Source organism: Oncorhynchus masou, chromosome 24 (assembly GCF_036934945.1).
Source record: "Oncorhynchus masou masou isolate Uvic2021 chromosome 24, UVic_Omas_1.1, whole genome shotgun sequence".
Taxonomy (NCBI): Eukaryota; Metazoa; Chordata; class Actinopteri; order Salmoniformes; family Salmonidae; genus Oncorhynchus; species Oncorhynchus masou.
The window spans coordinates 26660442-26684144 of NC_088235.1; the positions used below are offsets into that span (position 1 = coordinate 26660442).

The window sequence follows — 23703 nt, forward strand, 5'->3', positions numbered from 1 at the left end:
CCAACCCTCTAGTTTGATTGATTGGAGTTTGAGTCAGAAGTTGTGTTGTCTATTTTTGATCTGTCAGCAGTCTAGTAGGCCTACACTAGAGGCATGGGGCATGGGGCATGGGTCACTGGTCACCTGTAGCCCATAGGCACACAGGTGACCAGGAAGTAGGGATGCAAAGGCAATAAACATAGATAGAGAACCCTAGTGCCCAAAAGCCCGTTTTAGATTGGGCAGCACCATTGAGGACTTTCACAGTTTTGAAGTAGTCAACATGGTGGGACTTCCTATGGTTTAAGGAAGGATCACATAATTCCATCCAGGTCATCAGGAGGGATCAGCCAATGAATTATACTCATGAGCAAACATTCCAATGACATATCAATTACCCAAGCCCAGGTCAGTTAATCCCAACCATTGTCTCACTGGAAGCTGCTATAGACCACCAAGTGCTAACAGTCAGTACATTTACATTTACATTTAAGTCATTTAGCAGACGCTCTTATCCAGAGCGACTTACAAATTGGTGAATTCACCTTCTGACATCCAGTGGAACAGCCACTTTACAATAGTGCATCTAAATCATTAAGGGGAGGGGGGGGGTGAGAAGGATTACTTATCCTATCCTAGGTATTCCTTGAAGAGGTGGGGTTTCAGGTGTCTCCGGAAGGTGGTGATTGACTCCGCTGTCCTGGCGTCGTGAGGGAGTTTGTTCCACCATTGGGGGGCCAGAGCAGCGAACAGTTTTGACTGGGCTGAGCGGGAACTGTACTTCCTCAGTGGTAGGGAGGCGAGCAGGCCAGAGGTGGATGAACGCAGTGCCCTTGTTTGGGTGTAGGGCCTGATCAGAGCCTGGAGGTACTGCGGTGCCGTTCCCCTCACAGCTCCGTAGGCAAGCACCATGGTCTTGTAGCGGATGCGAGCTTCAACTGGAAGCCAGTGGAGAGAGCGGAGGAGCGGGGTGACGTGAGAGAACTTAGGAAGGTTGAACACCAGACGGGCTGCGGCGTTCTGGATGAGTTGTAGGGGTTTGATGGCACAGGCAGGGAGCCCAGCCAACAGCGAGTTGCAGTAATCCAGACGGGAGATGACAAGTGCCTGGATTAGGACCTGCGCCGCTTCCTGTGTGAGGCAGGGGCGTACTCTGCGGATGTTGTAGAGCATGAACCTACAGGAACGGGCCACCGCCTTGATGTTAGTTGAGAACGACAGGGTGTTGTCCAGGATCACGCCAAGGTTCTTAGCGCTCTGGGAGGAGGAAACAATGGAGTTGTCAACCGTGATGGCGAGATCATGGAACGGGCAGTCCTTCCCCGGGAGGAAGAGCAGCTCCGTCTTGCCGAGGTTCAGCTTGAGGTGATGATCCGTCATCCACACTGATATGTCTGCCAGACATGCAGAGATGCGATTCGCCACCTGGTCATCAGAAGGGGGAAAGGAGAAGATTAATTGTGTGTCGTCTGCATAGCAATGATATGAGAGACCATGTGAGGTTATGACAGAGCCAAGTGACTTGGTGTATAGCGAGAATAGGAGAGGGCCTAGAACAGAGCCCTGGGGGACACCAGTGGTGAGAGCGCGTGGCGAGGAGACAGATTCTCGCCACGCCACCTGGTAGGAGCGACCTGTCAGGTAGGACGCAATCCAAGCGTGGGCCGCGCCGGAGATGCCCAACTCGGAGAGGGTGGAGAGGAGGATCTGATGGTTCACAGTGTCGAAGGCAGCCGATAGGTCTAGAAGGATGAGAGCAGAGGAGAGAGAGTTAGCTTTAGCAGTGCGGAGCGCCTCCGTGATACAGAGAAGAGCAGTCTCAGTTGAATGACTAGTCTTGAAACCTGACTGATTTGGATCAAGAAGGTCATTCTGAGAGAGATAGCGGGAGAGCTGGCCAAGGACGGCACGTTCAAGAGTTTTGGAGAGAAAAGAAAGAAGGGATACTGGTCTGTAGTTGTTGACATCGGAGGGATCGAGTGTAGGTTTTTTCAGAAGGGGTGCAACTCTCGCTCTCTTGAAGACGGAAGGGACGTAGCCAGCGGTCAGGGATGAGTTGATGAGCGAGGTGAGGTAAGGGAGAAGGTCTCCGGAAATGGTCTGGAGAAGAGAGGAGGGGATAGGGTCAAGCGGGCAGGTTGTTGGGCGGCCGGCCGTCACAAGAAGCGAGATTTCATCTGGAGAGAGAGGGGAGAAAGAGGTCAGAGCACAGGGTAGGGCAGTGTGAGCAGAACCAGCGGTGTCGTTTGACTTAGCAAACGAGGATCGGATGTCGTCGACCTTCTTTTCAAAATGGTTGACGAAGTCATCTGCAGAGAGGGAGGAGGGGGGGGAGGGGGAGGAGGATTCAGGAGGGAGGAGAAGGTGGCAAAGAGCTTCCTAGGGTTAGAGGCAGATGCTTGGAATTTAGAGTGGAAGAAAGTGGCTTTAGCAGCAGAGACAGAGGAGGAAAATGTAGAGAGGAGGGAGTGAAAGGATGCCAGGTCCGCAGGGAGGCGAGTTTTCCTCCATTTCCGCTCGGCTGCCCGGAGCACTGTTCTGTGAGCTCGCAGTGAGTCGTCGAGCCACGGAGCGGGAGGGGAGGACCGAGCCGGCCTGGAGGATAGGGGACATAGAGAGTCAAAGGATGCAGAAAGGGAAGAGAGGAGGGTTGAGGAGGCAGAATCAGGAGATAGGTTGGAGAAGGTATGAGCAGAGGGAAGAGATGATAGGATGGAAGAGGAGAGAGTAGCGGGGGAGAGAGAGCGAAGGTTGGGACGGCGCGATACCATCCGAGTAGGGGCAGTGTGGGAAGTGTTGGATGAAAGCGAGAGGGAAAAGGATACAAGGTAGTGGTCGGAGACTTGGAGGGGAGTTGCAATGAGGTTAGTGGAAGAACAGCATCTAGTAAAGATGAGGTCGAGCGTATTGCCTGCCTTGTGAGTAGGGGGGGAAGGTGAGAGGGTGAGGTCAAAAGAGGAAAGGAGTGGAAAGAAGGAGGCAGAGAGGAATGAGTCAAAGGTAGACGTGGGGAGGTTAAAGTTGCCCAGGACTGTGAGAGGTGAGCCGTCCTCAGGAAAGGAGCTTATCAAGGCATCAAGCTCATTGATGAACTCTCCGAGGGAACCTGGAGTGCGATAAATGATAAGGATGTTAAGCTTGAAAGGGCTGGTAACTGTGACAGCATGGAATTCAGTATTTAGATAGCATGTGTGAAATGCTTTGATCATGTATGTGATATCAATAGAGAGGTATATTTTCTGCATTATTTAAATTTTAACAGGCTTTCATTATGCTGCCCACTAAAAAAAACTTCAAACTGTAACTAGTATCAGTTAACCTACCAGAGTAGTTACAAACAGCACAGGAATTAAATCATCAACATGTATTGATCCCATCTTAATGATCACAATATAGTAGCCATATCTAGGAAAGCAAAGTTCCAAAGGCTGGGCCTAATATAGTGTATAAGAGGTCATGTAGTGATTCATATGTTGTTGACGTAAAGAATATTTGCTGGTCTGTGGTGTGTAGTGGGTAGCAACCAGATGCTGCACTTTACATATTTATGAAATGTCTTATCTCAGTTACTAGTAAGCAAGCACTCATTAAGAAAAGGACTGTAAAACTGTTAAATCCCTGTGGATTGATGAGGAATTGAAAAATTGTATGGTTGAGAGGGATGAGGCAAAAGGAATGGCAAATATGTCTGGCTGCACAGCCGGATATTTTGATAAAAGACACCTTGTTTGAGAGAGATTTACACGGTTATCAAAACGTCACGCAGGGGTAAGCCTACATGAAACACAGCCCTTATTTCAAGTGTTTCTAAAATCCCATATGGGAAAACTTAATGGTGGAAATACGATTGGAACCATTTCCCTGTTTGACCGCTAGGTGTTATGGGTATTATGACACCTCCACTGTGGGGCTCTATGGCACAGGCAGAGACAATAGAGAAAGCAAGACATTTCATAGGGCCTTTTTTCTGATTAATCTGTGGTGAGTTGGAGAACTAAGTAGACCAGACCCAGCTGCTATCGCATTGGTGCGTATGGGAGAGCCACCTCCTTAGTAGACCGGAACTGTAATTTTTTTTATCCAGTGGTAAAATGCCTTTTGGCATTATCTTTCAAATCCACTATCTTTGGCAGAGGTATGGAGAACCTACTAATTACATCTGCCTGCATGGAATTGTTGCAATTCATGTTTTTGAATTTTGCTGCTAATAAATGGGCAAAAAGTCCAACCAGCTATAGCGTCTGCATGAACATTTCATTCCTCATGCAATTGGCTGTCACCGAACTCAAAGTCCTCCTGACTTCAGAGTCTGGAAAGTTGGTCTTTATGTTTTTGGTCCGATGTGTTGATAATTAGTTAATGGACATTGGAGGGAATCTTTTTCATATATATTTTTTTATATGATTTATTTATTTGTTATGTTTATTTACTTATTTACTTTTACCCCTTTTTCATCACATCCAATTGGTAGTTACAGTCTTGCCCCATCGCTGCAACTTCCGTACATCCTCCCAAACACAACCCCGCCAAGCCGCACTGCTTCTTGACACAATGCACGCTTAACCCGGAAGTCAGACGAACCAATGTGTCGGAGGAAACACTGTACACCTGGCAACCGTGTCAGCGTGCATGCGCCTGGCCTGCCACAGGAGTCACTATAGCGCGATGGGACAAGGACATTCCGGCCAGCCAAACCCTCCCTTAACCCAGACTACGCTGGGCAAATTGTACGTCACCTCATGGGTCTTTTTGAACCAGGATCTGTAGTAACGCAGCTAGCACTGCACGATGTATTGATACACAATGTGATGATAGTTAGTTTATGGACATTGGATTGAATCTTTTTCCTGCAATTCACTGACACCTTACTCAAAATCCTCCTGACTTCAGAGTCTGGAAAATGTGTCTTTATGTTTTTGGTACGACGTGTTGATAATTAAGGGGTCTGTGGTTTTACTGGTTGGTTCTCCTGTGTGTCTTTCTCACTCAAACACCCACAGGCACAGCCACACACAGCCCACGAGTGCCGCCCCTTCCAATACAACTGTTGGATTTTCAAATCCAAATAATGAGACGTCTCAACCCCTAAAGGGGAAAAACATTTTACAGGACCAATCGATGTGTCCGCTCAATTCCTGAGTGAATATTGCTTTGTTAAATAGCTTCCTGTCCAGACCAGTGAGTCACAGCTCTTCCTCGCTGTGTGGTCATGTGGGTCACAGTAACAACATTCTCTGGTCTGATGAAACCAAGATTGAACTGTTTGGCTTGAATGCCAAGCTTCACGTCTGGAGGAAACAAGGCATTGCTCATCACTTGGGGATGTTTTTCAGCAGCAGGGAATGGGAGAAAAGTCAGCATGAGGGAAAGGTGAACGGAGCTAAGTACAGAGAGATCCATGATGAAAACCAGCTCCAGAGCGCTCAAGGACGAAGGTTCACCTTCCAACAGGACAATGACCCTAAGTACACAGCCAAGACAATGCAGTAGTGGCTTCGGGACAAGTCTATGAATGTCCTTGAGTGGCCCAGCCAGAGCTCGGACATGAACCCGATCGAACATCTCTGGAGAGACCTGAGAATATATTTGAGTTTAATCATAATATTTGTTGTAATATTTAATATGTATTTTCTGGTGGATTTAACTGAAACAGCAATGAACTTACTATGTTTTGCTTTAAAAATAGCTACAGTTGAAGTCGGAAGTTTACATACACCTTAGCCAAATACATGAAATCTCCATCGCTAACAATAACATTTTCTGCCAAGATAGAACTGCCAAAGGGGGCGGTGTTGCAATCTACTGCAAAGATAGCCGGCAGAGTTCTGTATTACTATCCAAGTCTGTACCCAAACAATTCAAGCTTCTACTTCTAAAAATTCACCTTTCAACAAGTCTCTCACTGTTACCGCTTACTATAGACCTCCCTCTGCCCCCAGCTGTGCCCTCGATACCATTTGTGAATTGATTGCCCCCCATCTATCTTCTGAGCTCGTGCTACTAGGTGACCTAAACTGGGACATTCTTAACACCCCGGCCATTGTACAATCTAAGCTCGATGCCCTCAATCTCACACAAATTATCAATGAGCCTACCAGGTACAACACCAAATCAGTAAACACGGGCACCCTCATAGATGTCATCCTAACTAACTCGCCCTCCAAATACACCTCTGCTGTTTTCAAAAAAGATCTCAGCGATCACTGCCTCATTGCCTGCATCCGTAATGGGTCTGCGACCAAACGACCACCCCTCATCACTGTCAAACGCACCCTAAAACACTTCTGCGAGCAGGCCTTTCTAATCGACCTGGCCGGGGTATCCTGGAATGACATTGACCTCATCCCATCAGTAGATGATGCCTGGCTTTTCTTTAAAAGTGCCTTCCTCACAATCTTAAATAAGCATGCCCCCTCAACAAATGTAGAATTAGGAATAGATATAGTCCTTGGTTCACTCCAGACCTGTCTGCCCTTGACCAGCACAAAAACATCCTGTGGCGTTCTACATTAGCATCAAATAGCCCTCATGATATGCAATTTTTCAGGGAAGTTAGGAACCAATATACACAGGCACTTATAAAAGCTAAGGCTAGCTTTTTCGAACAGAAATTTGCATCCTGTAGTACTAACTCAAAAAGGTTATGACACTGTAAAGTCCATGGAGAATTAGAGCACCTCCTCCCAGCTGCCCACTGCTCTGAGGCTAGGAAACACTGTTATCACCGATATATCTACAATAATTGAGAATTTCAATAAGCATTTCTCTACGGCTGGCCGTGCTTTCCACCTGGTAACCCCTACCCCGGTCAACTGCCCGGCACCCTCCACAGCAACCCGCCAAAGCCCCCACCATTTCTGCTTCACCAAAATCAGATAGCTGATGTTCTGAAAGAGCTGCATAATCTGGACCCATACAAATCAGCCGGGCTACACAATCTGGACCCTCTCTTTCTAAAATGACCTGCTGAAATTGTTGCAACCCCCATTACTAGCCTGTTCAACCTCTCTTTCGTATCGTCTGAGATTCCCAAAGATTTGGAAAGCTGCCGTGGTCACCCCCCTCTTCAAAGGGGGAGACACTCTAGACCCAAACTGCTATAGACCTATATATATCCTACCCTGTCTTTCTAAGGTCTTCGAAAGCCAAGTTAACAAACAGATTACCGACCATTTCAAATCCTACCATACCTTCTCCGCTATGCAATCTGGTGTCAGAGCTGGTCATGGGTGCACCTCGGCCACGCTCAGGGTTCTAAACGACATCATAACTGCCATCGATAAGAGACATTACTGTGCAGCCGTATTCATCGACCTGGCCAAGGCTTTCGACTTTGTCAATCACAACATTCTTATTGGCAGACTCGACAGCCTTGGTTTCTCAAATGATTGCCGCGCCTGGTATACCAACTACTTCTCTGATAGAGTTCAGTGTGTCAAATCGGAGGGCCTGTTGTCCGGACCTCTGGTAGTCTCTATGGGTGTGCCATAGGGTTCAATTCTTGGGCCGACTCTATTTTCTGTTGCTCTTGCTGCTGGTGATTCTCTGATCCACCTCTATGCAGACAACACCATTCTGTATACTTCTGGCCCCTCTTTGGACACTGTGTTAACTAACCTCCAGACAAGCATTGATTTGCACTTTTCTCACCAAAGTACGTTCATCTCTAGGAGACCCAACGTGTCTCCTTCCTGAGCGGTATGGCGGCTGCGTGGTCCCATGGTGTTTATACTTGCGTACTATTGTTTGTACAGACGAACGTGGTATCTTCAGGTGTTTGGAAATTGCTCCTAAGGATGAACCAGACTTGTGGAGGTCTACAATTATTTTTGCTGAGGTCTTGGCTGATTTCTTTTGATTTTCCCATGATGCCAAGCAAAGAGGCTCTGAGTTTGAAGGTAGGCCTTGAAATACATCCACAAGTACACCTCCAATTGACTCCAATTATGTCAATTTGCCTATCAGAAACTTCTAAAGCCATGACATAATTTTCTGGAATTTTCCAAGCTGTTTAAAGGGAGAGTCAACTTAGTGTATGTAAACTTCTGACCCACTGGAATTGTGATACAGTGAATTATAGAAGTGAAATAATCTGTCTGTAAACAATTGTTGGAAAAATTACTTGCCATGCACAAAGTAGATGTCCTAACCGACTTGCCAAAACTATAGTTTGTTAACAAGAAATTTGTGGAGTGGTTGAAAAACGAGTTTAATGATTTCAACCTAAGTGTATGTAGACTTCTGACTTCAACTGTATATTTTGGAGATTATCTCATTTTCAAGTAACTGTCACGTTTTTTCAAAATCAAACCCAGAAGCAGACCAGGACAGTAGCGGGCAGCGGTGGTGAGTTGATGGGAGTAAATAGGTGGATCCAATGGGGTAGCGGAATCCTCCGACGACCAGGCGGGAATGGGGTAAATGATCCGGGTGAGTAACTGAAGACAGAACAAACGGAGGTAAGTTTAAGGCAAGCAATACGTAAAAAACAACAAAACAATTTCTATCCAACTTGAGGCTGATACTATGGCACAACATACTGTTCATGGCTAACGATCCGGCAGGGAATGGATGTCAGGTCCGGGCTTATGAAGAGGAGAGATGATGATCAGGACCAGGTGTGCAGATAGCTGATGGGATACAGGTGCGGGTAATCAGAACTCCCAACTGGCTACCTTGCCCGGCAACCAGACAGGGTGCGTTCCAGGACGCCGGAAAAAAACACTCCAGGACAGAACACAGGCAAAAAACAGACTCAGGAAACGGGATTTGTGACAGTAACTGAAAGTTAGATTTAGGTCTTAGTGACAGAAATATACATGACTAACCACTTGTTCGCTACTATATGACGTGACTATTCCAGTTCAACCATTGACCTCTCATCTCCTCACCTTATTTGCTACTGTACTCATTTTGGTTATAAATAGTGGATGCTCCGCTTATATCCACTTCGCACTATCCTACTGAGTCAAACTATGTTCGTTTCGATATTCTTTTTCCACATTGTCCTTTTCAGCAACTATGGGGGATGTGTAACTAGGCCAGCTCAGTACAGCTTGGTTTGGCTTGGTTCAGTTCAGATCAGTATTGTAAGAAAAGCTCTATTAAAGTGGGTCAGGTGATGGCAAAATTCCCCTCTTGTCTAAAAAGGTACTCGCATGTGGAGTGTTACTGAAATTCAAGCAAACTCATAAGAAAAGATGAGACACCATTTTGAAAAAGAACGTTTATTCTCTTCTATATCATTCGATGTCTATTTCCCAAAAAGTGCACCATTGATTTGACAGTAAAGCAAAACTCAAATTAACGAGGACAGCGGAGACACAGCCATGCTACATTTACATTCAAAGTGGACAGAAAGATGCACTATGGGTAGACAGTCACAGGCTATGTCTGATATGACACCCTATTCCCTATGTAGTGTACTACTTTTGCCCATCGGCAATGGGTAAAGGTAGTGCACTATCTATGGGATAGGGTGTCATCTCAGACAGTCACAGTCACATGTATAAAAGTGTTAAGATGAAAAGGGGGATGTCTTGGGTCAAGTTGTTCCTTCAGATCAAGATGTGTTGGTCAAGTCTTTATTTATCCTTTGATCATGGCAGCAAACTCTGCAAATGTGAACACAAAAATGTATATCAATGGTCCAATAATGTCTTATTCAACAGTTAACTTTCAATTACATCTGAGATTGCAAAGACTTGCCAGGAACATGCATGTCTTGTTGTTGAAAGGATGCTCCAAAATACCAAAAGGAATATTCCTCACCATCAACTCCAATCATGCCATCACCATCCTTGTCCCCATCAGCCAGGAAAGCTTTGGTCTCAGCGTCAGTCAGGGCTCTGGCAGAAGCAGAGAAGTTCTGCAGGAACAGCCTGGATGGATACAGCGCATACAGGCAATGAGCAAAGACCGTGAATACAGACTATCCTGCTGCTTTCCTTCTCCACTCATATGTTGCTGAGCTAAAAATACAGAGGTGGGTTTGAAGTTAGGTATTTTCCCCCCCACACTAAACAATCAGTCAAGCCCCCATTCACTCTAAGGAACTTGATCAAACTCTCCCTTTCAGCACACCATCGGAGCTGTGAGCCTGGTGAGGCATGAGGCATGACAGAGCAGGCATAAACCAGAATCAGAGGTGTTAGAGGATGAGTGGAATATCAGAGGGGTCCTTACTTGAGCTCATCCTCCTCAATGAAGCCACTCTTATCCTGGTCAATGACGTAGAAGGCCTTCTTCACGTCATCGTTAGACTTGCTGGCCAGGCCAACCTTGGCAAAGAACGCCTTGTGGTTGAAGGAGTCAGCAGCTGAGGGGAGATCATGTATCCATTAAAGTGCTGTAGGAGGATTTCACAGTTACAACTACACTGAACGATGCTGGTGGGCCATGGCTGTGCCTGCTTGTCCAGGGATAGTCTAGTGGTAGAGCTGCTGCCCCCGGACCACACCCGGACCCTGGACCACACTCTCCTGGAGGCAGCTGTTCAATATTCCAGTCACTCTTTTCTGTGCTGTATCCCTCTCATCTATCTTCTCATCAACCACAAACAGAAAGAAAAAAAGAAGCCTGCTCTATACAATGAGAGAGAGACAGACAGACAGACAGACAGACAGACAGACAGACAGAAATTAGAGAGTGAAAGTGAACTGAGGCATCTATAAGAGGTTTACCTGCGCAAGCAGCGAGGGCTGCAGCAACATCAGCATCGTTAAGACCGGCGAAGGACATGTTTAGCTGTGTAGAAAGCAGAGAAGATCAGTTACAGCAAAGCAAATCTTATTCTGTTCTTCACCTGCTTCTGTATAGTAACTGAAACTACTGATTTCATTATGCTGAAACTTTGTCCTTTGTCCTTGGATATTTGGAAGATTGAACCTCTCAACCCATATTAAACAATTGCTTTTCCTAATAATATAAGTGGTAATAACATAGTTATTGTTATGTTATTAACATCTGAAAATCAAGTTCTATTATTTTGGATAGTTTTGGTTATTTTGGTTAGGATAGGTTAGGACAGGTTATTTTCATTAGTTTTGGTTCTTTTGGTTAGGATAGGTTAGGACAGGTTATTTTCATTAGTTTTGGTTATTTTGGTTAGGATAGGTTAGGACAGGTTCTTTTGGTTAGGATAGGTTAGGACAGGTTCTTTTGATTAGTTTTGGTTCTTTTGGTTAGGATAGGTTAGGACACATTATTTTGATTAGTTCTGGTTCTTTTGGTTAGGATAGGTTAGGACACATTATTTTGATTAGTTTTGGTTCTTTTGGTTAGGATAGGTTAGGACACATTATTTTGATTAGTTTTAGTTCTTTTGGTTAGGATAGGTTAGGACACATTATTTTGATTAGTTTTGGTTCTTTTGGTTAGGATAGGTTAGGACACATTATTTTGATTAGTTTTGGTTCTTTTGGTTAGGATAGGTTAGGACACATTATTTTGATTAGTTTTGGTTCTTTTGGTTAGGATAGGTTAGGACACATTATTTTGATTAGTTTTGGTTCTTTTGGTTAGGATAGGTTCACACAGCAGAGAGCATCAGGATGGAAGGTCTTCTATTCCAAAGCCCAGACTTGCAGGTAGTGAATGATAAAGGATATCATCCCAATGATGTAGCCTAGAGATTTAGTTGTATGATGTCCTTCCATTTGGTTCCTTGATTATTCCAAAGGCAACAAACTTTTCCTGAGTGTCTTTAATTGAGATATCGTTTATAGTAGATGCTTCCTCCATGTTCAGTTCCATAGCATGATGTAGTAAAGCCGAAGGGTTGAAGATACATGCAAGATGTTGTCGACCTGACAAGATTAAGATTTATCCCTCTGCAACAGACTCACCTCAGGTTTGGCTCTAAGGCTTGAGTGGATTCGCAAAGATGATTCTGCCAAATGGTGTAAGCCCCCCCTTGCCTAAGCCTTCGACCTTATATATCCTACTCACCTGAAACATGAGACGTAATGTAATAGACACCGCATGCAAAGCAGTTGGTTGAAAATGTGTCCAGTAGTCGGGGTTCTTTCTATTTATATAAACATACATGAAGATGCTTAAAAGGTACTTGTATGCTTAATATTAAATCGGGCTAATAATATACACTTCTGCTATGGATGAAATATACTTGCTGCCGATGCAGATTTATATCCTGTGAAAAGCCATACAGATGATGTGATGAGGTAAATTGGATTTTGTAGTTATTGAAAACCAGACTTTACACACAGATTCGAAGTTCACAAGTGAGCACCTGCACGTGCGCAAACATTACTGTGATATTTAAAAAAAGAATTTCAAATGTTTCGATTTCAAATGAAATGTTATTTGTCACATGCTTTGTAAACAACAGGTGTAGTAGACAGGGCTCTATTCAATCCGCATCGCAAAAGTTCAGCTTTTGCAGAGTGATTGAAATTTAAAGACAATGTTTCTGCTTTAGCATAGACCGTGTTCTCGGTAAACGATGCATATATCGACTCAATCTGAAATGACCTTTACATTTATATCGCCTCAGCTTTACACATTGAAAAAAGCCATAACAGTGAAATGCTTACTTGTGTTTTTATTTATGTTTTACTGTCTGTTTTACAAAATGCATCAATAACCACTTAGTTTAACAGTTCAGATGTCTAATTTACAACTGAGTTGCTCTAATGAGTTATTGGCATGTGCAAAATGTCTGCAATGAGTGGTTGCTCATGTAGCCTGTGTCAGTGTTGAACAAAAGTAGAGTTTATGATGTATTGCTGTAGGTGTAGAGTGCTGTGTTATGTTGCAGAGGGAAACAAAGACACTTGATTACTTATAAGGCTAATTATAGTAGTGTTGACGTGTCTTTTATGTTAATAGTTTTAAAACACTATTTAAAGGCCCATTGCAGTCAAAAATGTGATTTCCTGTCTTTTATATATTTTTCCAAACTTTAAGGTTGGAATAATACTATGAAATTGTGAAAATGATGATCATGCATGGAGTTTTGGAATGGCTGGGGACATCACCAGACGATAGATTAGTTAGTAGACTAATAACAAAGACAGTTCCAAACCTCTCTGCCAATAACAGCTCGTTTTCAATTTTCTCCTCCCCACTCAGGCCACTCCAAGACAGTCCTAGCAAAATTCTTGCTTGAGAAATGGCTCTTTGCTATGAATCTATTTTTGTTTATTTTTGACCATTTCAATTGAAAACAATCACTGTAAAGTAATGAATTGTTACCCAGAAGTGATTTGATATTGAGATAAAAACGGCTTCCTTGGACTTTTAACTAGTGTGTAAATCACCAAGTGCTGCTGACAACTGAAATTATATATGAGGAAAATAAAAGCAAAAAAAGCAACATAATTCAAAATCTAACCCAAAATGTCACATTACATTTTATATGTTGTTTTAATTGTTATATATACAAAATTATACCAGACCACATGAAAAATATGAATTCATAGAGCTCTAATTAGGGCCTAATAACTTCTGGAATCATGAATCTATTCAATAGCATGTCATACATCTTTCCCTACAGTTGGAGGTACTGGTCCCTCCTGGGCAGTTCAATATGTTGACTGGGGACCTCGTTGCTGAGGAATGTGATTGTTTTTTCTCAGTGTGATTGTAATTCTGTATATAATGGTGCCGGAGGGGATGGCTGCCGTTTTACGGGCTCCTATAACCAACTGTGCTATTTTGCTTGTTTTTATGCATTGTTGGTAACTCATTTTGTACATAATGTTGCTGCTATCGTATCCTATGACCAAAAGAGCTCCTGGAAATCAGAACAGCAATTACTCACCTCGAACTGGATGAAGATTTTTTTCTTTAATGAGTCCGACGCTAAAGGTTATAAAGCTTCGTCAAGACAAGGTCCAAATCCCCGTCATCAGTGTGAAGAAACGGTGGGGGGAAAGGGGAGGAGGGCTGGGTGCCTTGTAAAAATTTGCAGATGAGTAGGTAAACCACCACTTATCTCAGCATTAAGGGCCAACGTGCAATCATTGGAAAACAAACTGGACAATCTACGATTAAGACTATCCTACCAACGGGATGTTAAAAACTGTAATATTGTCATGCCCTGACCTTAGAGATCCTTATTTATTCTCTATGGTTGGTTGGGTCAGGGTGTGACTAGGGTGGGAATATCTATGGTTTCTATTTCTTTGTTGTTTTGGCCGAGTGTGGTTCACAATCAGAGGCAGCTGTCTATTGATTGGGGATCATATATACTGTAAGTTGTGATTTTCCGTTTGGGTTTTGTGGGGTGTTATTTTCTGTTTAGTGTCTGTGCCTGATGGAACTGTTCGCTTTCGTTTTTTGGATTTGTTATTTTTGTTTGAGTGTTTCTTGTAAATAAATATCATGAACACTTTCCACGCTGCGCCTTGGTCCACTCTTCCTTCCACCGACGACGAGCGTTACAAATATCTTATGTTTCACCGAGTCGTGGCTGAACGATGATGGATAATATAGAGCTAAACTGTAGACCACACTATCTACCAAGAGAGTTCTTATCTATATTATTCGTAGCTGTCTATTTACCACCACAAACAGATGTTGGCACTAAGACCACACTCAACGAGCTGTATAAGGCCTTAAGAAAACAAGAAAATACTCATCCAGAAGCGGCGCTCCTAGTGGCCAGGGACTTTCATGGAGGCAAACTTAAATCCGGTTTACCTCATTTCTACCAGCAAAACAAAACAAAACAAATCTAAAAGTAACACAAGAAAATGTCATAACAATAATGAGGCTCCATACGGGGGTACCGGTGTCACGCCCTGACCTTAGTTATCATTGTTTTCTTTATTATTTTGGTTAGGTCAGGGTGTGACGAGGGTGGTATGTGTGTTTTTGTCTTGTCTAGGTTACATTTGTAATTCTATGGGGTTTTGGTATGTCTAGGTATATGTAGGTCTATGGTGGCCTGAATTGGTTCCCAATCAGAGACAGCTGTTTATCATTGTCTCTGATTGGGGATCCTATTTAGATTGCCTTTTTGGTTTTGTGGGTTATTGTCTATGTGTAGTTGCATGTCAGCACTCGGTTTAGCATAGCGTCACGTTCATTTTGTTAGTTTGTGTAAGTGTTCTTTTTTAATTAAAGAAGAATGTATTCTTATCACGCTGCGCCTTGGTCTCATCATTACGACAAACGTGACAACCAGTCAATGTGCGGGGGTACAGGTTAGTCGAGGTAATAATATACAGCGAGTAGCAGCAGTGCAAAAACCTTGGGGGGGAGGAGCACCAACTAGTATATAGGTCCTGGGGGAAAAAAATGTTAGGAAGCTTGGTGATGTACTGGGTCGTATGCACTACCCTCTGCAGCGCCTTCCAGTCAGACACCGAGCAGTTGCCATACCAGGCGGTGGTGCAACCGTTCAGGATGCTCTCAATGGTGCAGCTGAAGAACTTTTTGAGGATCTGAAGACCCATGCTAAATCTTTTCAGTCTCTTGAGGGGGAAAAGGTGTTCTCGTGCCCTCTTCACAACTGTCTTGGTGTGTTTGGACAATGATAGTTCATTGGTGATGTGACCTCAAGGAACTTGAAACTCTCGAGCAGCTCCACTACAGCCCCGTCAATGTTAATTGGGGCCTGTTTGGCCCGCCTTTTCCTGTAGTCCAGGATCAGCTCACATTGAGGGAGAGGTTGTTGTCCTGGCACCACACTGCCAGGTCTCTGACCTCCTCCCTATAGGCTGTCTCATCGTTGTCGGTAATCAGGCCTACCACTGTTGTGTCGTCAGCAAACTTAATGATGGTGTTGGAGTTGTGTTTGGCCACGCAGTCGTGGGTGAACAGGGAGTACAGGAGGGGACTAAACACCCTCTCTTGAGGGACTCCAGTGTTGAGGATCAGCGTGGCTGACGTGTTATGGCCTACCCTTACCACCTGGGTGAGGCCCGTCAGGAAGTCCAGGATCCAGTTGCAGCGGGAGGTGTTTAGTCCCAGGGTCGTTAGCTTAGTGATGAGCTTTGTGAGCACTATGGTGTTGAACGCTGAACAGCATTCTCACATCGGTGTTCCTTTTGTCCAGGTGGGAAAGGGCATTGTGGGGTGCAATTGAGATTGCGTCACCGGTGGATTTGTTGGGGTGGTATGCAAATTGGAGTGGATCTAGGTTTTCCGGGATGATGAAATTGATGTGAGCCATAACCAGCCTTTCAAAGCACTTAATGGCTACCGACGTGAGTGCTACAGGGCAGTGATAATTTAGGCAGGTTACCTTCGCTTCCTTTGGCACAGGGACTATGGTGGTCTGCTTGAAACATGTCGGTGTTACAGACTCGGCCAGGAAGCGGTTGAAAATGTCAGTGAAGACACTTGCCAGTTGGTCCACGTACAAGTATACATACGTGTGTGACCAGATGAATGTCATTGCATCCCAAATGGCACCCTTTTGCATATGGGTCCTGGTCAAAAGAAGTGCACCATATTGGGAATAGGGTGCCACGTTGGATGTTTCTAATGGGTTTTATACTGCAGCAGGTGGCACTCTTGAGTTTTTCCTCTTGCTTTTGTGTGAAGGCATTTCACAGCCAGCTGGATAAACTTTGGGAATCAGTTTGTTACTATTCTATTTATATGGTTGTGTAGAGACTATCCAAACCCTTTAAATAACTCTAGCACTGGAAACCTCATCAGTTAATGTTTTATGGTACATAACTTACCAGGCAGAGAATTACATGGGAAATGGTAATTACATAGTAATACCTGACCCCTAACCCCTGACCTTTACCCACAGACAGGTAGAGGAATCCATTTAGACACCCCTTAACTATTCTCCCTCAGATTATGCCTTTTGTATCCATTCCTGACATGATTTAATATGTTGTTGTAAAATGTCAGAACAGTGGACAGTTCGTTATTGGATGAAACTAGGACTGAATCCAAGCTGATGTGGGACATTCTGACATTGTGACATTCCAAACTCCACTTAGAGGTGATCCTTGGACTAAATTCCACCTTGTCATCAATTAGTATGTAAAAATAATTAAATACAGTTAGTGTACATTCTAGCTGGAAACAAATATCTCCAAGTAAATGTTCAGAGTGCAATTTGTTCAATTCTACTTCCCTTTCTTCATAAATAGAAATGGCCTTATTCTATGTCACCGAGTATGACATTCTCTCAGTCTGATATCTGAGAGAGAGAAACGTATTCATAAATGTGCCTCATTGACAAAAATGGTGTAACTTGGGAGTTCTGAAACCCTAGCCGGGTACTGGCTGGGGCCCTTTGGAATGTGCTGGCTCTAACTGAACAGAGATCCTCTAGCTGGCCAGCCCCCTAAAGAGCTGGCTCCAAGAGGTCCTGGGAATCCCAGCGTAGCTAGTGCAGAATCAGTCCTATATACTCTAATATTCTAAATAAACATTATTTAGTTCTTTGAAGGACTTCCTCAGTTGTGACACTCAATGTTCGATTAATAACAGAAGTCGGTGCTAATCCAAATGTGAATTTATTTCAATTTTCAAAAAGTGCAAAAGCATGGTGGTAAATTTTTGCACACCGGCTGAATGCGAACATAAGACATATTTAAAAAACATAACAGTCAACACGCTTTGGGGGTGTGGGGTTACAGTCAAAACAGTCTGTGCGACATTCATACATAAAATGAATATAAAAAAGATGCAGTATGTGACAGGCAGCGGGCCAGGACAAAACCTCAACAGCAGATTTGTGTTTCTATGATAACCAAGCCAATGGTAGATGACTTATGCGTTCACCAAGGTGACAAACTCTGTGGAAACAAGGAGGAAACAACAACAGTTATTGCAGTGGCAGGTCTTGATGAGATCTCTTAAAAAATGCACCTCATAAAATCCTCATTCCTACATGGCATTTAAAAGTAGTTATATGTAACTACTAGTTACACGATTCATAAAAGCAGTTACTTGTTATTTTTAGGGGTACTTTTATATCCAATTGGTAGTTACAGTCTTGTCCCATTACTGCAACTCCCATAATGACTCAGGAGAGGTGACGGTAGAGAGCCATGTGTCCTCCAAAACACAACCCTGCCAAGTCACACTGCTCACTTTAACCCGGAAGCCCTGCGCAATGTGTCAGAGGAAACACTGTTCAGCTGGCGACCGAAGTCAGTGTGCATGTGCTTGGCCTGCCACAAGGAGTCGCTAGAGTGCAATGGGACAAGGTCATCCCGACCGGCCCAACCCTCTCCTAACCCGGACAACGCTGAGCCAATTTTGCGCCACCTCATGCGTCTTCCGGTTACGGACAGCTGTGACATAGACCGCTGTGCCACTAGGGAGGCCTAGTTACTTGTTACAGTTACTTGGCCAACTGAATAGGGTAAAGTTGCTAGTTTGATAGTTTAATTGAAATGTGTAAAAGTTATTTGTTTACCATCTACTCCGATCATGCCATCACCATCAACATCTCCTGCTGCAAGGAAGGCCTTGGTCTCTTTTTCTGTCAGAGCTCTGGCACCAGCAGAGAAGGTCTGGAGGAACAGCCTGGAGAAAGAGGAGGAGGGTGGAAGAGAGGGACGGAGAGAGGGAAAGAAGGAGGGAGGAAGGGAGAGCAAGAGGAAGGAAGGGAGGGAGAGCAGGAGGAAGGAGGGAGGAGATAGGGAGGGAGAGAGGGAGGAGGCATTTTTTGAAAATGGTGTGCTATTTTCCCATGTGAATTCATGACTTTTGAATTCATTAGTTGAATAAAAATGCATTTAACCCTCAAATTGACCCTTGGATCTATTTTAGTTGAAAAGATTTACATTTCTGGCCTCAGAATAGTCAGAAGGGAATAGCCCAAATATGGAGGTTACTGGTGTTCATTTCAGTTGAAGGGTGTGTTTATGTTACCCCTATGCAATCAAATGAATATGAGACTTGGTGGGTAGAGAACAAGGAATAGTCAAGATATGCACTGGTATTAATTTCAGCTTCAAGGGTAGTGTTGCGTTGAACTGGACAGTAACGTAGCCTTTGACAACTGAATCAACAAGAGACTTACTTGAGCTCATCCTCCTCAATGAAGCCACTCTTGTCCTGGTCAACGAAGTAGAAGGCTTTCTTCAAATCCTCAGCAGACTTTCCGACCAGGCCAACCTTGGTGAAGAACTCCTTGTGGTTGAAGGACTCAGCGGCTGTGAGGGATAAACACAGTGGTCATTACAACATCACAACCTGCTCATGGATGATTAAACCTGGTCAATATGGCCCCTTCCACTTTCACTGACATTGGTTGTCATAAATCAATTAAGTGTAGCACACCTGCACTATGCTTGAGGGCAGCAGCGATATCCTCATCCTTAAGCATTCCCTTGAAAGCCATTTTTAGATTCTGAGAAATGGAGAGAGAGAAAGTGAGAGAAGAGAGAAGAGAGCAAGAGAAACATTTTCAAAGTCCTGAACATAAATATTTAACAGTAAATACATAGACTATCTTTTGACTGATAACCACAACTGTCAAGAAAATTGTCTTAGGCTTATAGATAGACCTTTTTTCAAATGTTCTTTAATTAATTAACTAATTATTTAGTTGATTCATGGATTTAAATGGATAAGAAATAGCATTGGTTCTGTTTTATCTGTATCCTACAAGTTTACATTCCCAACTTAGCTCCTCTGTGCTCAAAGGCAGAGTGCCCCAATGCAAGAAACTACAGTAGGCCAGCACGCATACAGTAGTATGCTGTGACCCATGACCTTTAGCTCTACTAGACCTGTTTCTATTCTGTCTCTCAACCATTCACACACAAAGATTCACATAGGACTTTCACTGTCATGAAAGTCCAGCCATGGTAATTTAGATGGAGAACAAGCATTGGTTTAGAAAGTAAGATTGAGTAAGACATGTCTGCCAGCGACAGTAAGTCTTTTTCAGAGTGGTCCTCGAACTGACATTCCTTGTGAGCCAAAACCATGGCATAAGTCCTCCATCTCCATCTCTCAGGTAAACGCTTGAAGTCCCATATTTGTTAAATATTTTTTTTAAACTCCAACGCCAAACACATTCCAGATAGAAACGTTTCCCTCTTCATTTTTATTGAATGTATTCCGTGGAGGTTGTAAATAAAGATCTTTGCGTGTTGTTGAAAACCATTGGTGGTCAGTAAATTAGAACATCAGTCCGATTGAGGGAACTCACCTTTGGAAGATTAGTGGCGAGGAGGCAGTTGTATCTCAGTGTAGGGCCGGATGAAGCAATTCTCCTTTAGCTCTCACATTATATACTCTCGCCCTTCAAGGTGTAACGCACACCATATGCTTAGGGTTAGTTTTGGAAAAATGTGTCTAGTAGTCAAATTGTGCTATTTTTATCCTTTCAACTAAGGATATGCATGCAGTCCTTGGTGAAACGCAAGGCGTGCATTTTTGGGCTCAAGCTCATCTACTCAATCAGCTGCATGTTGGAGGTAAAATGACTGCGATGCATATTGGTTTTGTAATATGACCCCTTATCTGCAACCTCAGTGAGTTTCTGAATGTGTAGAACAAGTCTTACATCATAAAACAGATATGAACCATTTAGTATATGTCAAATCGGATAATTTAGTTTTATATGATTTATATACAAATGTAACTGTTTAAGCTAGTGTACATTACAGTATTAACCATTATGGACACTAACATCTCTGTTTGCTGCAAATTGCTATATTCATGTGATGCAAGGCCTCAATTTTATACTTCATCATTCTTATGCTAGACAATATTGTGCTTGTCATACTTGTAAACAATATAAATCACCTACATACCAGCACAGTCTCATTTAAAAATGTTAAAAGTTGCTGTTGTTGTTGATAGAAACATATACATAATCTTCTTGACAGTTGAAAGGTTCCAAAGTTATCAGTTTATAGCAAGAAACTTAATCCCTCGTCTGCCCTTCATATAATCATGAGGAAATGGCCTGGTTTGGATGATCTACTGCAGTTGGATACACATGAGAGGAATATAGACGTTTGTTGACTTGACTCCTTACCCTTGGCTACATGCTCATGTAAGGCCCAGCCTGTCAATGACACGGCTAGGATACATCACAGTGTCGTACGAAGACAGGTGCTACATTATTTATGGTCAAACCCAGATACAGTACATGTATATACTTTCCATCAGAGAAAGACAGCTGCAGGCGAGGCAAGGGTTAAGCCAAAGACTGTTTATTTGTGTTGGTTTACAATATCATATTTTCCTTTGTTAAAACTACCTCAGATTATACTACTAGTACTGACAGACAGAGGCTGGACCAACCCAAGAAGGCACTGAGCAGATTCACACAGACCATGTACAGCTTGTCTTCAAATTGTCAAAATACATATCTTCCTCCTCTTCATGTCTTTATGAAGACATGACAAGTTTGGAGAACTCTGATAGAGAGACAAACAAACCAAAAATGAAAATGTGCTCATTAACCTTCAATATGCAGAATGTAGAGACTGAATTACTTTCCAACCACATTCCAAACTAGGTTTCTGATCCAGTGATCCTGAAACTGCCACAAGAATCACAAATGTTAACTCTGGCCCCGGCCCTAGTTGCCTAGTAACTCTACCATCCCAGCCTATCTTTCCACCCCTGTCATTGTCCCCAGCCAGGAGGAAGGCTCTGGTCGCAGCCGCTGTCAGGGGACGAGCCCCCTTGGAGAAGTTCTGGAGGAAAACCCTAATACACACACACACACAAGCATGAAACACAAAACATTAAAGTAGTAATACATACAGTACACTATACAGTATAGGGTTTGTGTGTTTGATTGTATCCATCTAACGGATCAGAAGTACTTGTATTAGGCATCAATTGTTGAGAAACTAAAGAAAAATAATTCTTAGTGTGATATCTGCTTAGTATCAGCTGCTGTTTTGAGCATGGGTTCAAGTATGTTATATTGAGACTCAACTGTAGATCGCCCTGTTGGATGTAGCCACTCTTGTTCTGGTCCAGGATCACTGAAGATCTTCTCAATCTCAGGGGGAGACTTCTTGGACAATCCCACCATCGCAGAAAACTTCTTTGGGCTGAAGGAGCCATTTGCTAATAGCAGAATGGACAAGGCAAAATGACAAGTGACCGAACAAACCGCTGACGTTTGAAGTTATTAGTTCATATCTCACTGAGTTTCCTTTTCATTGGACTTCTTGAGTCTTAATATAACCACATTTGTGAAGCCACAATCATATACAGAAAGATATACTGCATTCATGAGACCCTATGGGCAACCTAACATCCCTAATGTAAGATTAAAATTCAAATAATTTTATTGGTCAATTGCAAACAAGGTCCAACTGAAATTTAAATTCTGCTTTTAACCCGACCACTCCTAAGGTCGCACATAAATATAGAGGTTAAGAGAGATGCAGGGGCTGACAAAATAACATTCCCCATACCCATTAAGCTACAGTAGAGGTCAGAACATTACCCATACCCATTAAGCTACAGTAGAGGTCAGAACATTACCCATACCCATTAAGCTACAGTAGAGGTCAGAACATTACCCATACCCATTAAGCTACAGTAGAGGTCAGAACATTACCCATACCCATTAAGCTACAGTAGAGGTCAGAACATTAACAATACCCATTAAGCTACAGTAGAGGTCAGAACATTAACAATGCCCATTAAGCTACAGTAGAGGTCAGAACATTACCCATACCCATTAAGCTACAGTAGAGGTCAGAACATTACCCATACCCATTAAGCTACAGTAGAGGTCAGAACATTACCCATACCCATTAAGCTACAGTAGAGGTCAGAACATTAACAATACCCATTAAGCTACAGTAGAGGTCAGAACATTACCCATACACATTTAGCTACAGTAGAGGTCAGAACATTACCCATATACATTTAGCTACAGTAGAGGTCAGAACATTACCCATATACATTTAGCTACAGTAGAGGTCAGAACATTACCCATACCAATTAAGCTACAGTAGAGGTCAGAACATTACCCATACCAATTAAGCTACAGTAGAGGTCAGAACATTACCCATACCAATTAAGATACAGTAGAGGTCAGAACATTACCCATACCAATTAAGCTACAGTAGAGGTCAGAACATTACCCATACCAATTAAGCTACAGTAGAGGTCAGCACATTCCCCATACCAATTAAGCTACAGTAGAGGTCAGAACATAACCCATACCAATTAAGCTACAGTAGAGGTCAGAACATTACTCATACCAATTAAGCTACAGTAGAGGTGAGAACATAACCCATACCAATTAAGCTACAGTAGAGGTCAGAACATTACCCATACCAATTAAGCTACAGTAGAGGTCAAAATATTACCCATACCAATTAACCTACAGAAGAGGTCAGAACATTACCCATATACATTTAGCTACAGTAGAGGTCAGAACATTACCCATACCAATTAAGCTAACGTAGAGGTCAGATCATTACACATACCCATTAAGCTACAGTAGAGGTCAGAACATTACCCATACCAATTAAGCTACAGTAGAGGTCAGAACATTACCCATATACATTTAGCTACAGTAGAGGTCAGAATTTTTCCCCATATACATTTAGCTACAGTAGAGGTCAGAACATTACCCATACCAATTAAGCTACAGTAGAGGTCAGAACATTACCCATACCAATTAAGCTACAGTAGAGGTCAGAACATTACCCATACCAATTAAGCTACAGTAGAGGTCAGAACATTACCCATACCAATTACGCTACAGTAGAGGTCAGAACATTACCAATATACATTTAGCTACAGTAGAGGTCAGAACATTACCCATACCAATTAAGCTAACGT

At 43.1% G+C, this 23703-nt stretch overlaps 2 protein-coding genes across 5 annotated transcripts in view; both read right to left on the bottom strand.

The window, feature by feature from the left end:
- Positions 1–9216: 9216 nt before the first annotated feature.
- LOC135511578 (parvalbumin beta 2-like) lies at positions 9217–11873 on the bottom strand. Its single transcript, XM_064933068.1, has 5 exons — positions 11826–11873; positions 10662–10725; positions 10165–10297; positions 9751–9860; positions 9217–9593 (listed from the first exon to the last, which is right to left on the bottom strand). Exons 2-5 carry the CDS (start codon positions 10717–10719, stop codon positions 9568–9570), a joined length of 327 nt encoding a protein of 108 aa, XP_064789140.1. The 5' UTR covers positions 10720–10725; positions 11826–11873; the 3' UTR covers positions 9217–9567.
- Positions 11874–17416: 5543 nt separating this feature from the next.
- The window catches only part of LOC135511961 (parvalbumin-2-like), a 39263-nt gene continuing 32976 nt past the window's right edge, over positions 17417–23703 (bottom strand). For 2 of the 4 annotated variants that reach the window (XM_064933500.1, XM_064933498.1), the window contains exons 2-5: positions 19207–19276; positions 18947–19079; positions 18338–18447; positions 17417–17711 (exon numbers count right to left, since the gene is read on the bottom strand). In XM_064933500.1, coding sequence (XP_064789572.1) covers positions 17686–17711; positions 18338–18447; positions 18947–19079; positions 19207–19267 — 330 coding nt within the window. In that variant the 5' untranslated portion in view covers positions 19268–19276 and the 3' untranslated portion in view covers positions 17417–17685. Of the gene's footprint in view, positions 17712–18337; positions 18448–18946; positions 19080–19206; positions 19277–20083; positions 21598–21832; positions 21967–23703 lie in introns of those variants that run through there. The other 2 variants (XM_064933497.1, XR_010451340.1) reach the window with 2 other exon arrangements.